The sequence below is a fragment of the Dufourea novaeangliae genome, unplaced genomic scaffold (genome assembly GCF_001272555.1).
Source record: "Dufourea novaeangliae isolate 0120121106 unplaced genomic scaffold, ASM127255v1 scaffold119, whole genome shotgun sequence".
Taxonomy (NCBI): Eukaryota; Metazoa; Arthropoda; class Insecta; order Hymenoptera; family Halictidae; genus Dufourea; species Dufourea novaeangliae.
In genome coordinates, this window is record NW_015373992.1 from 170234 (window position 1) to 189004 (window position 18771).

At 35.1% G+C, this 18771-nt stretch overlaps 1 protein-coding gene across 1 annotated transcript; it reads left to right on the forward strand.

Annotated features, from left to right (window-relative positions):
• The first annotated feature begins 226 nt into the window (after positions 1-226).
• Positions 227-1531, forward strand: LOC107187779 (piggyBac transposable element-derived protein 4-like). Its single transcript, XM_015575954.1, has one exon. It carries the CDS (start codon positions 416-418, stop codon positions 1529-1531), a length of 1116 nt encoding a protein of 371 aa, XP_015431440.1. The 5' UTR covers positions 227-415.
• The last annotated feature ends 17240 nt before the right edge of the window (positions 1532-18771 follow it).

Below are 18771 nucleotides of genomic sequence, written 5' to 3' on the forward strand. Positions count from 1 at the left end.
TGATACGCATGACGAAACAACATCTGAAGAAATAGACAGTGACAGTGAGACCAGTATTGAGTCAGAGAACGAAGACGTAAATGAATTTACCGATACCGATGAGGAATGGGCGTGTAATGGCAATTTTCAGAAAATTGCTTTTGAAGGAAGCGCTGGTTTGAAATGTTCATTCAATGGGCCAGATCCTTACCATTTCTTCGAACTGCTGTTCGATGCGAACTTTTTTTCGAGTATAGTTACAGAAACAAATAAATATGGAGAGAGTACGAAAGGTGATCAATGGAAAGACTTAACAGTGGAAGAAATAAAAATATTTCTTGGACTACTCTTACACACGGGCACAATTAAGTGTCCTCAATTACAAAATTATTGGAGTACTCAGCGGCTGTTTAACTTTACTTGTTTCTCACAAAATATGAGCAGGAACCGGTTTCAAGAAGTTTTACGTGGTTTGCGTTTCTCTTCGAATTACACGAATAATGATCGCTTGAACGAAATACAGCCGATTGTGGATTACTTCAATGACAAAATGGAACAAGTATACTATCCACACAAAGAACTTTCAATAGATGAGAAACTGGTCCCTCGGAGAGGCAGTGTAGTGTTTCGACAATATATTATTGATATTATTGGAAAGAGACATAAATATGATGTCAAGTTACATGTTTTAACTGAGAGTTCGGGAATATCTCTTCGAATTGAAGGAGACAAAGAGAGTGGTGGTGATATTAGCGTGAAAGGGCAGGCAACGGAAGTAGTTTTACGTTTATTGAAAGATTTTCTACAAAAAGGACATTCCGTTTATATGGATAATTTCTATAATAGTTTCGAATTAACGAAAAAACTACTTGATGCCAAAACTTATTGCACAGGTACTTTACGAAAGTTAAGAAAAGGAAATAATTTAAATGTCGTAACGGGAAAGCTTGCAAAAGGTGAAATTATATCTCGCCATAAAAATAACATTATGATGGGGAAATTTCGAGAGAAAAGAGAAGTTCTGTTTATCTCGAGTGAATTTAATGCAGATTTTATAGAATTAGAAAATAAAAGGCAAGAGAGATATAAAACGCTTCTAGCATTGCAGAAATATAATGAATTTATGATTGGTATCGATAGGAAAAACCAGATGTTATCTCAGTATACCTGCGTGAGAAGAACATTTAAATGGCATGTTAAATTATGGATAAACATCGTAGAAACTTTATTGTTAAATTCTTTTTTCTTATACACGAAATACTCACCTTCTACGAAGAAGATAAATTTCTTAGATTTTCGTTTGAACATTATCAATGTTTTGTTATTTAAAAACAATAAGGAAAATGTACCACCTCTTACTTTATTACAACATGAACATCTACCTGAAATGTTATCGAGGGACGAGAAAAATAGAATAAGACGAAAAAGGTGCAGACAATGTTTTGCTAATGGATCACGAAAGAATACTAATTACTTCTGCAGTGGCTGTGAGGACAATCCAGGTTTATGTTTAGGGGAATGTTTCAAGGAGTACCACAAAAATCTATTATGATAGTCATTATATGAAGATAGTTTCCTTTGTAATTTAACATTCTTTATTATATGCACAAATATATCTGTATATTTTAGTAAAATTGACATTCTGTTGTAGTTTTTGCACGCTGTTCTTACTTTCATCAAAATAAGAATAATAATGTTTATATTTACTACACAATTTCATAATAATCTTCATATTTTTTAAATAAATGTCGCTATTAATATTAATGCGTTTATTTTTTTGAAATATTCACTAAAATGTGATTTTACTCACATGATCCACAAGTTGAGACATCGATTATCTGGTAGGACCTGGAAATTGTCTTCAATAGTCGCTGACTTACGGTTTGTGTCGTGTTGAAGTTAAAACAAAAATGATCTCGAAACATATTTTTTTCACTCACCTCACTTATAACTGCAAAAACATTTTCAGTTTCTGGGAAAAGTTTTATAATAATGCCGTCGTCGAGTGCAGTTTATTTTTGAATGAAAAGCAATTTATTATTACATAGTAGACTATATATGTATTTTACACATTTATAGCATATTTTGATGCGGAATGCAGTAAAATGGAAATTTTAAGAACAGACCTAACATGCAATGTATGTACATAATATTATGTACATATGTGTGACGTTTGAAGCTGTGTAGGTGGCTACACGTTACAACTGAAAATGCCTCTGATTTCGAGGATCGATATGTGGATTGTGCGATCGTTTCGCTGGTAACCGAGAGTATTTTTAAAGAGAGTCTGAGATATGACATGATAGGGAATAGATGTGACATATTTGACGTGTACATATTTGTGAATAATTAATGTTGTACAGTTGTACAGTTGTAAGTAAATATTGTGTTGTATTACGTTTAATAATTTAATAACATTATGTCGTGGGGTGGAACACCACGGCGTAACAATATGTATGTAATTTTGTGTCACATGCTTTTCGGGTTCTAGAGCCCCCTAACCATATTAGTGTCAATACACAACGTTACCGATAAGGCATGAATTCTCAGTATTATTAGCATAAATTGAGTATTATATACCTCGTTCATACATATTAAGTGTATCGACAGTAGACATTCGTTTCCTGTGCTACGGTTATCTGTACGGAAGCCACGCCTCTTGCTCGCACGTATTATCAGCACGCCCAGGCCGGAATACATACGGTGTCGCGTTTAACACGTATATATCATCACAGAAAGCGAAATTATATAATACTGTTTTAATAATGTTTTTATTGGTGCAATGAATATTGGTGGAATGAATATTGGTAGCAATTTGATTGCTTCTTGTCTCGCGGATCACACGTAATTTTTACGCATTTTCACTAAAATTTAAACGCAAGTTTTCAAAGAATAGCGGGGGCCTTCGTCTGTATATTGTCGAATATTCGAGAACTCTTGTTTTTGATGCGACAGGCACACACGATCGTCAGACGAAATTCAACAGTTGCACGAGCAACAGCAATAAAGGACCACGTTTCAAGTGTATGTTGACTCGAAACCATTTTACTGCCATTTCTTCTTCCGTCATTCACATGTAATAACAACAGATTGGATCTGGCAGAGGAACATTGCAATCTTCATATTACACACATCTATCGTATGCCATCAGAAATAGAAATCTCGGTAAACTCACAAAACCTTTTGGAAACGTTTAAGATCGTACGGATGATTTACAAGTTACAGAAGATGAAATTGTTTGCGATGGATAAAGTATACTATTTTAGCAATCTAAATAATATTTAAGCCTACTTTTACTGAATTTATACAGAGATTATTATAAATACATTGAAAAATTCATGCAAATGATATTGTAAATTTGAGATTTCTTTACGATATTTTCAATAAAAAATAGTTAAATGCATATTGCATATGCGTTATTCCTCAATTCCAGCACTATCTCTACTCCTATTCCTATCTTCATTTTATCAAAAAAGTAATACAAAATAATAAATACTAGCAAATTAATACCACCGACTAGGTATAGAATAGACCTGTCATCCAATGCTTTTTTCTGTCCCACGTTCATAGGGCTACGTAGCCCTGTTACCATTTTAGTGTCAATACCCGACGTTACCGATAAAGCATGAATTCTGAGTATTATTAGCACAAATGAAGTGTTATATATTCCATTCATATTACGTGTATCTATATGATTTCATGAGAATAAAAATATCCGATGCTTCAGTTTAAGGTTAGGGGATAAATATAACAGTCATGAAACGTGAAACGGGAAAGTATATATTTTTTCACTTAACTACAAGACAATTTATTCTAAATGCATCGTTAATGGACATTTTACTAATGTTACTTTTTACATGTTCTTGTTTTATTCGTTTTTATACTTTGCTTTACATTTGTATATTTGTAACAGATAAATTCAGAATAGATGTAGTTTCATAAGTAGTTTATCAAATCTACCTTTTGGCCGTTGCGGGAATGCCTTACCGTAATGAGCCATCTCGTGGCCGCGGGATTCCGGGAATCGGGTGACGTCACGGCGTGCGAGCGAGAGCGGTAGAGCGAGCCGCGGTATCGGTGCTCTCCGTCGGTGTTGACGGGTGCCGAGGAATTTCGGTGGTCTATGGGAGGGAGGTGTGCGAGCGAGAGAGTACGGTAGAGCGTGCCGAGTATCGGTGCTCTCCGTCGATCCAACGCGCTAGTGAGTTGCGTCACCCAGTTTATTGACTTAGCCGTGTACGCCGTGTACCAAGGTCGTACCATCCCGTGCAGGTCTGTGCTTGCTTCCTCACTTTGTCGTGAACCGTCGCGGAGGGTGGTCGCGCGTCTCATACTCGTCCTTTCTCTTGTTACTAACCCATTGTTTGTTGCAGGCATTCGACAACCATCAATTTATTTACTGTGCATATTGTTGTGTCCCCTCTCTTGTTACTAATCCCTTATATGTTACAGATGTTCGAGAACCATTGGCTTCGATATTTATCTTCTTATGTACTGTGATTCATTTAATGTGATTTATTTACTGTGCATATTATTTATTTATTTACTGTGCATGTTACTAATCTATATACTGTGCATATTGTTGTGTCCCCTCTCTTGTTACTAATTCCTTGTATGTTACAGATGTTCGAGAACCATTGGCTTCGATATTTATTTTCTTATTTACTGTGATTTATTTACTGTGCATATTATGTATTCTATGTGTATTGTATAATGAAAAATATTTTTCCAAACAGTTATTCCATCGAAAGAAGACATCGATCAACGTCTACATCTTCAAAGCGTGCGTCTACCACTGCGTTAAGTTACTGTAAGTTAAACTTAAATCATAATTCGATATTCATTGTTATATTCATATTCATCATCACATCGTTTATTATTAATTTTAGTCTATCTATTAATAGACTTAAATTGTGATCAGCCATTGTGCATACCAAGTTATTATTAATTCATTTTGCTCGTTGATTTCTCTACACAGACTTGGGGTATGGGCAGTGGGTCTGTACCTATTATGGTACGGGCAGTGGGCCTGTGCACTAAGACTGTTTGCCGATCCCTCTGGTTTCTATTGAGAAGCCAGATATCGGACGTGTTTAGTCTTTGCCTGGTAAGTAGGATTTGGAGTAAAGGCTCGTGCGCGCCTGGGTACAACGTGCCCGCCTACGGAGTAGTCGGGAGTCTGCTCCGTAAAAGGACTCTGTTTTACAGGGGATCTCGCTTGCACTACCATACTTGGTCATGACCTGTGCTCGGGTCTGGTACGTAGGTGACCAGCCCAAAGGGCCTGGAAAGTGAGAGATGGATTCGGGTTTGCGAGGTTGCGCCCGTCTTTCCTATTTTCTTAAACCAGGTTCTGGCGACAACACTTTCATCGCGATACTTGTTCATACTGTAGTTTAACGTGGTTCATCGTAGAATTAATTTTTGGCTTGGTATATTAGGTGCGTAAACGAAATGATCGATGGAACTTTTTCCATTCCGTCTATCTCTTTCGTTTGAGTATTAGCGACTACATTGCGTTAAATTTGTTATTTCGTATTACTAGCATTAATTCGTATTAATTAGAATATTAAGATAATATTAGTTCTAAGCTGAAGAACGAAGACAACCGACGAGGGAACTTAGTTTTTTATAGGTTTAGGCTCAAGAAAGAAGTCATCCGCCGAGGGATTTTAGTACCGATAGTATTACATAGTTAAGATTTAAGTTATTTATAAGGTTTATTGTGAAAGGTGGGAAGATGTAGAACTTGTGATTCCATCTACCTGCCTTGGGCCTCCACTCGCAGCAACCTCCTCGTGGTGAGGCCTGGGCAATCTGTATTATCATCGGTAAAGTACTGTAAACTGATGACAATATCGAGCTAATGGCTGCGAACTTCGAATCTATCTCATAAAACCACGTTCTATATTATATCGAACTAGGCTTATTTTAGAAATCGATGTGATTTTCCGACGTACCGAACACTCATGATCTGACAACATTGTACTTTAGACTTGACAACACTGTAGAAGTTATTAAATTTTTGGCTTGGTATATTAGGTGCGTAAACGAAATGATCGATGGAACTTTTTCCATTCCGTCTATCTCTTTCGTTTGAGTATTAGCGACTACATTGCGTTAAATTTGTTATTTCGTATTACTAGCATTAATTCGTATTAATTAGAATATTAAGATAATATTAGTTCTAAGCTGAAGAACGAAGACAACCGACGAGGGAACTTAGTTTTTTATAGGTTTAGGCTCAAGAAAGAAGTCATCCGCCGAGGGATTTTAGTATCGGTAGTATTATATAGTTAAGATTTAAGTAATTTATAAGGTTTATTGTGAAAGGTGGGTAGATGTGGAACTTGTGATTCCATCTACTTGCCTTGGGCCTCCACTCGCAGCAACCTCCTCGTGGTGAGGCCTGGGCAATCTGTATTATCATCGGTAAAGTACTGTAAACTGATGACAATATCGAGCTAATGGCTGCGAACTTCGAATCTATCTCATAAAACCACGTTCTATATTATATCGAACTAGGCTTATTTTAGAAATCGATGTGATTTTCCGACGTACCGAACACTCATGATCTGACAACATTGTACTTTAGACTTGACAACACTGTAGAAGTTAGACTAGTTGAGCTCGAATGGATTTAACGTAGTTCACAAATTCACCGTTCTCATAACGTAGAGGGCAGCAGAAAATCCCTGACTTTTTACACTATCGGTATTTCAGAACATGAGACACGAAGTCCCATAAGATGATAGGTCTATCCTATACCTTGTCGGTGTTAATACATTCACGACTTATTTAAAAAGCGCGGGAAACGATAAAAATTGATAAAGTGGCAGCACTTTAGTTCCACTTTCCGCCATTAGGTGGCTACCATAATTTTACACATATTCCGATTTGGCGGGTTACCGCGCTTTTTCAGATTCAATTTTCGCGCCAAATTTAGCTCTAAATCTATGTTTTGTAATGTGATTTTAATTGCATCAAGCAATGATTATTAGTTTCTTTATGGAAAATATGGAATAGTGGTAGTGATAGGCTTATTAAACAAGGCATATGCATCAATTTAACTGTTTCTTATTGCAAAAATGAAAATAAATGTACAGTTTATAATAGTATTCGTATAAATTTAACAACATTTATCGTAAAAACTACTTCTATATTTAGAATATCACAGGATTTCGAAATATATTTATAATAATGTCTGTATAAATTCAGTAAAAGTAGGCTTAAATGTAATTTAGACTAGAAAAATAGTGTAATTTATTCATCGCAAATAACTCGATCATCTGTAATTTGTAGATCTTCCGTCCGATCTTCAAGCCTTAATAAAGTTTTCGTAAGTTTGTCATCGAAACTCAATGTTCCGGAAGTCGAGACACAACTTATCGGTGCTACGAACAGGCCGCAGAACGGACAGAAGAGAATTCGTTTGCGACCATAATCCCTACGATAATTTCCGAATATATCGAACACTCATGATCAATGAGAACGTTGCGTAATATAGGCTTGGCAATACATACTGCTGTCAGAACTGGATTAAAAAATCCCGTCGGGACAGGTTTAGTTGGTTAGTAGTGAATGGTCGGGGAATTCTACTCCAACAGAAGAATTCGAATAACAATGATCTACTCGACTAAATAAATCGTTTTACTAAACTACTCGATTAAATTGTAGTGTCTGTATGTATACGATAAGTTACTAAATTACTCGTCACTCGAAGAAATTATTAGACGTGTCTGAACCAGACTTCACCCCTCCCCCCCCCCTCCCGACACACATACACACAACTTGGTAGGCATGTAACAAAAAAAGGGCTCAGTACCGCAATGGTTAAACGCACAACAAAACGAAACGCTAAACAAAGATGCTCGTGATTTTCGGTTTTCAAATGTTCAGAAATGATCTGGAACAAAAGCTGGGGACGTTATTCAGCCCCGTGCCTATGAGAGTTTCGTTATGCATCAGCAACGCCGGCGCTAGAGTACATACGTTATGTACATACATATGTAGCTCGCGGATGCGGGCCATCGAGATGACGCAATTCTCGATATGTTCGCGGGACAAAGTAATCGGAAACGGTCTAGTTCTCCCGCATTCCATTTTTTCCTTCCCTTCCCCGCCCCTTGCCGGCAAACGTGCATTATACGGTGTGTTGCGAAAAAAAAAAGAGTGGTGGGTACAGTGCCCACTGAACCGAGTAAAAGATGTTTCGTGAACGCGGATAGAAAAATCAATTTTGATGGTTTTAACACCGGGAATGCGAGGAAACTTAACAACATCGTGTTGAATGGAAACTATCTACGATATAGTGGGAAGGCTGCCAAATTTTGACCATCGTCTAGGTTGGACCGGTATTAGATAAAACTTGTCATACAGTCTGTTCCACAAGAAAGTGTACGGCAGAGCATTTAAATGGCTAGTCGCAGCGCCATCCATCTTCAGGCGTTTGAAAACTTGAATTATTGGTTTCATGCAAGTGGACATTTTATACAACGAGTACTAAATATCCCAAGCGTTATGAATCAGTGTTTTTCGTTGATCGTGCGAATGGGCCAAAATTATCCTTCGGACAAGCTGCAAAGGCACTTGGAGAGTAAGGTATTCGTCCAGAAATGGGTACAACCATTTAAAGTTAATGTGGCAATGCACGCGGCAGTCCGACGCTCTGTCATACGTCGCCGTACTTGGTGGAATGCTCCCTTTACTCCAGTGATGGGCAACCCAGCCTGCTCGAGCATGTTGCACTCGTATAGATTAATAATAATTTATGTTTCTTTTTATTCAAAACAGATAGAAGCAACCTGATCTTGTATCGGCCACGCGAAAATGGTGCTTTTATATTAAATAGTATTATGTATAAGTAGTATTTAAGGCAATTGTTACTAAATTTATACAAATACCATTGTAAATTGTATATTTTTTTACGATTTTTTCAATAAAAAACAGGCAAATCATACATATGCGTTATTCATTAATCCCGGCACTATCTCCACTCCTATTCCTAATATCAATTAACCAAAAAAGTAATAAGAAATAATAAATAATAACAAAATAATTAATTCTAAAACTTTTAAAAAAGCGCAGGAAAAATTGGGATTATGGGACATTTTGTGGCGTGCCCACCACTTGGTGACGGAAATTGGAACTAATCCCAGAACTTATTCGATAGTTCGCAAAAACGCCACCAGATGGCGCTGCTTAAAAAGTTTTAGAGTTAGTTCCAATTTCCGACACCAACTGGTGGGAGCGCCACTAAATGTCCCATAAATCCTAATTTTTCCCGCGCTTTTTCAAATTCAAATTTCGCGTTAAATTGGACTTAAAATTTATTTTAATGCAATTTTAAGTAAGTTTATCAATTACTATTTATTTATTTATCGAAAATATGAGATAGTCGTAGTGATACGCTTAATAAACAACACATATGTACCACTTACCTGTTTTTTATTGAAAAAATTTGATGAAAATACACAATTTACAATAGTATTTGAATAAATTCACAACAATTGCCTTGAATACTACTTATATATGTATATACGAGTTTACAATATATTTCTAACAATGTGTGCATAAATTCAGTAAAACATGGCTTAAATATTAATCAGACTTATAACAATAAAAATAATTCCCTCTTCTGTAACTTGTAAATCTTCTGTACGATGTTCAAAGCTTCATATGGAATAGTTTCATGCATTCGTTGTCGAAATTTTCATTCTTGGGGATATACGATAGATGTCGGACTCTTGTGGAGGGATTGCGAAGCAGGACACATCACGAGTCACGAGTTGTGATTCACGACATATTTGTGTGTGAAGAAAATGATAGATACGCGCTCTCATTCACACATTTCACCCACCACTGCCATATGCCCGCATGCTGCACGGTGTTGTCCGCTAGTGAGTTTGGCGGGCGCTGAGTTGCCCATCACTGCTTAAGAGTTTCAGCAACGTAATCTTCTCGGACGAAACTTCCTTCTGGGCATAGGCAGCCCTGAGAAAGGCCTGTTCATTTCCAGGTAGCAGGGTCATTCGGCGTACAGTTACATATCCCATTAAAGTGCATACTTGGGGGTGTTTCTGCAAGCGTGGTTGTGACATTCTTTCCCTCCTTACAAGGCAATCTGAATACTGAAAAGACGTGTCAAATTTATAGGAACTGTTTGTTGAAGTCAGCTGAGAAGTAGTTTAGCCAAGACAGGAGCAACTGGGAACTTCAGGGAGACTTCAACCCAAAACATCGCAGCTGTCTTTGTACTGACAATCAGAGATACAGTGTTGCGGAAAATCCCACCGTATGTAAAAGGATAAAGTGCAATGCGACATTGTTTTTAATAAGTTTTCGGAATGTAACCCCCTTTTTGTACTGGCTCTGGGTCTGATATAACACGGTTTCACACAAAACGGTATTTTCTAGGAACCTATCTATCGTGTTATAGGAGGGTTACCTGTACCAGTAAATAAACTCAGTAATGTCGACATTAATAGAAAAAGGTTTTAGTCAAACAAAGTTGGTATCAATTCTGAAGACTTTAATTAGTTTAAGAAACCTAATAGATCTGAATAACCTTAATAGAAACACACGAATTATTTATTATTACGAGCTTAAGAAAGGCGCTCCCAATGTTAGCGAAACATTTACGAAGGTATTCATGTCGCCTCAAGCTCATGATTGCTAAACGATATTTTTTTTAAGTAACACATCGCGCTTTTGCGAACATTTTTATATGATTTATGATAAGAAATAACTAACAATAGTTATTTTCTATCCTGAAATTTACTATTATTTAAAAAATATTTAATATTAACAAAAATTCACGATAGTATCCAATCACCAGGACGTGTGCAACCACTGGGACATTTACCTTACGCGGGTTGAAACCGCAAACTGCAGTGACGGATGTAAATACCCTTCCCTGCGATCTTGGACTTACCGCTGCCATCAGGGAGGTCCTACCACAATGGCTGGGCGGGCCATCTGGGGTATAATTGGAGATAAACGGATACCGTTGAGGTATCGATACTTTTATTCATAACTGGTATCGAGGAAAAGTCTTGATATTTACTTAGTATCGCATCAAAAGTATCGATACCTACTTGTATCGAAGGAAAATGAACACAAAGTTCCTTTTCATTAATATAATATATTTTCACCAGAGTTGAGCAGAATTTTATTCGAATAATAGATAGAGGAAATCTGCAGCACCTGAGGACGTCATCCTGAGCTTTAAATAGTTAATGAGATTAAATAATTGTTTACCACATGTCGATTCATTCAGGAAGAAGTATTATTCTGTTATAAAAATTGTAATTTTCACGTTTAAACGATTAAAAATGACGATCAACTTTTTTTTATGTTTTATTCGTTATTCGAAACTCTTTATGTAGATAATGAATTCGCCCATCTCTGATTTTAGCGAAGATATATTTTATTAATGAATATTTGTTAATAAAGTAATATAATTGGATGACAACCACCTTCACATTCATTAGATTTCATATCAATTACTCGTTCCATTCAACAAGAAGTACTTTTTTTCGATGCCGAGTGTACATACATCGCAACCGTAAGTTTCGGTACTAAAAATACTCGCTATCGAAGCAAAACTATCGAGTATACATATATCTGTATCCACTTGGATCGGGTTATCCCTAGTTATAACTACTCCACATCCCAAAGCTTGGTGACGCCGCGCCGTGGACTCACAAGAATGGGTTTTCTGGTTTTCGCCACCGATTGCTTTCGTTTTCGGATATGTTTTAGAAACGAAAATAACAAATTCATGTTTCTTTTAAAATTTTAATAAGGAAGAGGTACAAAAGCTCTTATTGTTAGTTTAAAGGATAGTACAACATTTTATTAAAGAAAACTTGATATAAATTTAATTTGCGTCGTAATTTGCTGTATGGGTGATGCTCTTGTCATCGGTCACCCTTATGAAGGTAGTAGTTTTTTGTATAGAGGATGAATAGAAATATTTTTAAAATTAATAAAATATAGTTAATATTTTAATTTACCTTAAATTAATTTACATTGAAAATTCAGGATGATACAAATTAACGGTTTCATAACTTCCAGAGTAGATAGTACTTTCCAAATGAACAAAGTCCTAATTAGCATATGGATCGAAAGGGTAGTATTTTCAAAGTTATAAACAATTTTTTGTTTGGGTTAAAGCTACTGACTTTCTCGCTTCGGGAATGGTCGCACCACATGGAAACAATGAAGAAAATGGTAAAAAAGCTAATAAAAATTGTAGTTAACCCTCTGTAACCAGAAAAAGAAACAATGGTACGATAGTATATTTGACGAAGTCAGTAGCTATAACCCAAACAAAAAATTGTTTATGACTTTGAAAATATTATTCTTTCGACCAACTTTATTAGGACTTTCTTCACTTGGCAATACTATCTACTCTGGAAGTTATGAAACCACTTTTTTGTATCACCCTGTATAAGAAATATATTATAATACGAAATTTAAAAAAAAAGTAAATTAAGTAATTGTTAAAAATTCAATAAGCTAAAATTCAAATACTAGAAATGTGGCGGCAAAATCGTTATTTCACAATTTCGTTATTCTTAATTTTCGTCTTATTGTTAGTTTGGCATGTAGAATCTACCCTCATGAGAATATCCCACACTTTTATTAATACTAAGTAGAATAACGTAGTGTACACTGAAATATGAACATTACCGAAAACTCTGTAATTAGTAACACAACAATCATTTCCTTCCTAATCGTTTTCTGTCGTACATCATAGTTTGGTTCTCGTGGATCCAAGAAAACCGCTTATCAGAACGGAATTTTTATTGGTTCGTATAATCCGTGGTTCTCCTGGTATTCACCGTCAAACTGCAAGTTGTCCATGCGAATCGCTTACGTAACCAAAAACAAAGGTCATCCTTATCTCGGAAAGGATTGATTTTCGATCTTGCCGAGGTTCCCCTCTTCAGTCCACTGAATACTATCTACTCTCTAAGTTTCCGACCCTTTTCTTCAAACAACCCCGGTGTGCACAGGCGCAAAACTTTCAACCCTTGCGTCAATAAACCGGGTGACCTCGGATATCCGTTTCCAACTTACGGTTTAAAAATTTCTTATGTTCCTGTTGAAATATCGCAAAATCCCTTTGGATTCCCATTGCTTGGCAAATTTTACACTGATTTACATTTTCAGAATTAAAATATACGTAAAAAGTTTCAAGTATCAACACTTCAAACGTATTTAGCACGAGTGGCACAGTGAAAAAGGCCGTACGTAGCCAGACACACTTAATTTTTTTTAACCCTCTCACTGAATCTTTCTGATATTTAGTATAAAACTTTTTTTTCATAAAATCATGAACCAATAGTCCTTTTAAGACTATTAACAACAGTTCTAAAAATATATTGTTATAAACAATGTGTTTACTCACGATAAATAACGAACTAGTAGTCACAGTAACACCGTTTTTCTAATTTTTGGATGTCATTTAAAAAAGTTTCGTATTGCCGATCGTCAAGAAATGTTTTAAATATTGTCGCTATAGTGATAAGTAGCCATCCAATTTATTGGACAAATGCAGTTAGCGGGCAAAAGTCATAAATCATTGAAAATGTATGTATTTAGTTAATAGTGGCTGTTGGTTTTGCTTCAAATTATACTGTGATACTAATTTCACGCAAAATTTTGTAATAATGTTTAAATAATCCATCCCATTTTGCAATGTACGTGTCACCCATATTTGAGTGATGTGGCAGTTTTAATGTACGTGTCCATGTGACAATACAACGTGACTTTCATGGTCATGACACTCAATGTTATAATTTTTGTCGTGACATTGGTTTATACTGTCATACAGTTCTACGACCACAAAATCTATGACTTTTACTGTTACATGAAAACGTACCTACAATCATACGCTTGTTCAATAACTCGGTACCCGAGTATCTACATATAGATTGTGTATAGATTTTGTGGACTACAGAATAGAAAGAGAAACAGGAAAATTTTATGAGTAAATTGTACACAATACAAAATGCTTCACTCGAATTTGATTATTTATTAATTAATATTAGCCCGAATTTTTGTTCATTTTCACCGTCGTGAGGAGAATTTTGGAATTTCTAGCATTTTATTACCTTCAATTGGCACGTAACGGAAAATAACATTCAATCGGTTATTAAAAATGTCACGAAGCAGTTGTCAGATTATTCATATCTGAGAGTGAGTCGTTTATAGTTAAGAGCTAACGGATATCTTTTACTTCTTACAAATGTGTGTGTTCGTCACAAATTGGTCCCTTACGGTTCTTGCTTCCCTTATGTGTTTTTCTATGTTTCTCAGTTGCAGCATCATGTCTAGACTGCGAATTTTATGCATTTTTGGCCTGTAGAGCTTGGTGAAATAAATTAAAAGACAAAATTATCGTCAGATCCAACGCGTTTTCTATGTTATTCCGAACCCAATAAGATACTTAAGTGAAGAAAACACTTTCTGTATTTGGTCTTTTCTTTATGAATTACTTTAGAAAATGTTATTTTGCATAAAAATCCGCAGTCAAATCATGACGCGTATAACAATGTCCCACTACATTCTTTTTTCCAGTTGAATCTCGTTGTAGGGTCTATTGCATGTCCTTTCTGGACCTCACTGAGAGTGCATCGATTACCGTGGGCGGTCTGCCTCTAATACAGTCTCTGGCCAAAAAATTATGGTCACCCATAATTTTCCAAACTTTTTGCGGTAATCGTAGAATTAAAAGGCCAGAACGTGTTTTAATAATAATTGTTATTAACTACTCAAGTACGTACATATACTATGTTATATACATACATATTAATATGTAATTTGTATTTCGTCCCTTTGAGTCTATTACAGCATGCACTCTTTCATCGTATCCATTATTTTGAGATGATTTTGCCAATATTCAGAATTTTTTTCTTAAATCATCTAGTATGGTGACAGGTGATGCGTATACAAGGGTTTTAATTTAAGTAAACTCCAAACTCCAGATCCCTCGGACAATAAACTCGCAAAAGTATAAATAATAAGACATTAAATACAATAATATATAAATTATTAATATGTATGTGTGTAATATATATTTACGTACTTCAGAAGTTCATAAAAATTATTATTAAATTACATTCTGGCCTTTTAATTCTACGATTACAGTGAAAAATGTGGATGATTATGGGAGGCCTTAATTTTTGGGCAGGGACTGTTCTACATACATATGAGCTGTTTTTGTTTAAAGTGGTATAAGTCCATTTTTGGAAAAAAGTGAGTTAATGGTAGTTTTAGTGAGACATAGATGTCCTCTTTTTATATTTATAATAACGCAGTCAATGGTGTACAATATTCTCATAAATTAATAAAAAAAAGTTGAACTGTATAGTGTTATCGCAGGAATGATTTGAAAGTGGAATAAGTCCACTCGTAATAATCCATAATTGAAACAACTTTCTAATCGTTTTAATTATTAATTATTACGACTGTAGTGTGCATTACTCCTAAAGTCTTTACAGCGGATAATAGCTAATGTCTTGGAAACACAACGTCATAAACAAGATAACGGCGTTATTGCTCAGATGAAATTAAAGTTATTATTATGTTAGTTCAATTTATAGTCCTTAATTTATTTGGAAACCGAGGATGGTCTAAAAATTTTAGCCAAATTACTATGTTACCACTGTATATAACTTGAAGCCTATAACAAGAGAGAAATACAATTATATGATGAGTTTACTGCCTTACATATCTCTTACTCACCATAAATACTTTACTGTGCTAAGTGAAAAGGAAAAATAAGATTGAAATATGAATAAATTTGTTATTATTAGTTATCTTAATGAAATAATTTACTTCTCTTAGTTGTTTATTTATAAATTCTTATATACTATAACAAAAAATGTTTTTTAATGAAGTTGATTTTTCATTTACTTACATGTTTTCATTTTAATTATTATTTTTGCATTAAAAACATACATTTTAGAGAAGCCAACTTTCAACTAAAATATAAATTTAACATTGCTATTGTTCATATTTTTCATAATTTGTTATTATTAAAAGTGGTTTAAGTACTTTTGTAGTTAAAAAAAATCGTTCATTTTCTTTCACAATTTTATTAATTATTATTGCATAATAAAATTTAACAAGTTACCAGTTTTACAAGCATTACCCGAAATTATTAATGTTTGCCAATATTTTCTAGTTAATTCAAACGCAAAGCCTTAATATCTCAATGTATAAATAAATGGACTTGTATCACGTTCAAAAACAACGGCTCATATATTTTACTGAGAAATGTCTTATTACCTTATTGATTGCTTGATGGTCGATGTTCTTGTACATAAACGACTAAACTACAAAAACCCACTAGGAAAATATTAACTATGAAGTATTTAACCCTTTCACGATCGCGGACGAGGGATCTCGCTACGCCTTTGTCGTGTACGCAATGCTATGGATGAGATAGAGTAAAGTTGCCTAATATGAGACCTCTCCTGCTATCAGACCACAGCTTATCTCTGTTACAGAACTGTTGTATGTCGTAGCGATGCTGTTTTGTTCCGTAACTAACTGTGTATTCGTTGTTTACCCGCATATTGGCGTTGAAATCAATAAAGCGTCTTGAGGAAGCATATATTTGTGAAATATGTCGCGGAAAGTTTTTGAGGTGGCAGTGGCATTCCTATGGTAATGGTGTTGTTACGAGCTGAGGGCTAAAGACGCCACCAACTTTTATTATGCCCGAGGATCGGTTGTTTGAATTCGTGTTAGTCGTGGATAGTCCGATGCTTATTTCATTATCGAGGTACCACTAGGAAGTTGGTCAATTTTCGTGGACAAACCGATGCCTATTTCATCACCGGGGTACCACTAGGAGGTTGGTTTTCGTGGATAGGTCGATGCATATTTCATCACCTTGGGTACCACTAGGAATGTTAGTTGGCCTTGTAACTTTAAGTTAAATTCGATACACTTCGAGCCATTAAGATGTACCTTTGTGGGTTTTATTGCCAATTGTTGACTTAACCTGTGTGTTAAGGTTTGAATGAATCTACATAAGATTACAAATGAACCTTATAATAAGTATATATTCAAAATAATATTGAAAAGAACATTCCTAGCTTGACTCTAACACTAAACTGAAATTCTATTGTTTTACTCAGTTTTGACGCACTGAGAAATGCGGGGCCAGTTCTATTGAGAGATACGGTATGCCTAATAGCAGGCTAAATATTGTACGATTTGATAATAGCGTGAAGGGGACTCGTACTCGATCTTGCTCGAATTCTCTCTGTTAAACAATTATTGACGTCGTTGCCTCGATTTAATCTCGCGGAGACTTTACTCAAGACTAACCCACGTAGCCTGGTAAGTCCTTTTTATATCCAAAAGTTGGGATGGAAAAGTAGTGGGGCTGATGCTCCAGTTCCGTATATGGGGATGAAACATTTTCTGCAGGAGAGAGGTCCTGATAGTGGGCCCGATCGAAGAGTTAGCTGTTCACAACTGTTTTAACGTTATTTCAAGACTAAAGAACAATAATATATAGGTCGTTGAATTCGTCTTGACGTCAGCTATAATATTATTAAGTAAAAAATATATGTATAGTGACCATAAAAAAATCAAGGTGACCTTATTTTTTATTAAATTATTTTTTTTTTAATTTTTTATATTGTAATTTGTAGAACAGGAAGTGCTGATTAATCTTTGTTGGAAACATTTTTTTGTCAGAGCATCGAAAATGTGTGAAAAATCGTGATGACATGTGAATTATGAATTATTAGGAATAAGTGTTATACTTTAGCAAAATTTGAATATAATAAATTAACCATATGGATTTTCGGCTTATAAAGAAAAAAAACATTGTTATTTTTATTATTCTTTGCTAATAAACATTTATTTATTATTTGTCGATTAATAAACAAAAATCTATGGAATTATTCTTATTAACAAAGATAATAAACTTTTTACTAGAGCTTCACAATGTGTTAATTTATTTATTTAAATTTAATTATCAATAATGAATCATCATCGTCTTGGAGGTCTACTTTTAACAGTAATCTGTGTAAGTGTGGTCAACAACGCGTCTCGTGCAACACGACTTACCGCTGAAGTGCGTGTCACGCGACTCTTTAAACAATAATAACTTATGGGATGGGACGAGGGGAGAAGTGAATCTTCATGATTTTATAGCATGATTTTATAGAGAAATAACGCCTGAAAATATTCCACTTTGATAGAACGCATAACTCCTCATAACTTTAAAGATACCCCTTGTCAAATGTGAAAAACTTCGACGATTCTCTTTACTTCACTACTTTTTTAAACAAATTATGAACAATAACTTTTTAATCCAAATGCGTTCTCAATACAGACATATACTATTTGTAAAAAAGAAAACATTGACACATAATGTTCAATATATTTTCCGGGGCATCAATACGAAAAAAAGTAATTTTTTTGGTGAAAAATGATATTTATAAAAGTTCGATCTGTAAATGCTTGTTTTAACTATAATTTTTAATATATCTCATTACATTCATCGTTTTCGAATGTGATACACATTTAGAAAGCAATATACGTTCGTTAAAAAACTCTTCGACCTGGCCCACTGTGTGTCGCCCTGGCTGCCGCCAGACAGACTAAACAAGTGTGACTCCAGCTTCGAAAGGATTATACAAAGTTTTGAATTTAAGACACAGCCTGAATTTAAGAGGTCACAGCATAGGCGTATGGGCACTCCCTCCTCCCCTGGACCGAAAACAGTGGCTTTCGCCCCACCCTATAAAAGAAAAT

Excerpts from the sequence above, each read along its gene's own strand:
- LOC107187779 (XM_015575954.1), top strand. The coding sequence starts at position 416 with ATGAGCAGGAACCGGTTTCAAGAAGTTTTACGTGGTTTGCGTTTCTCT.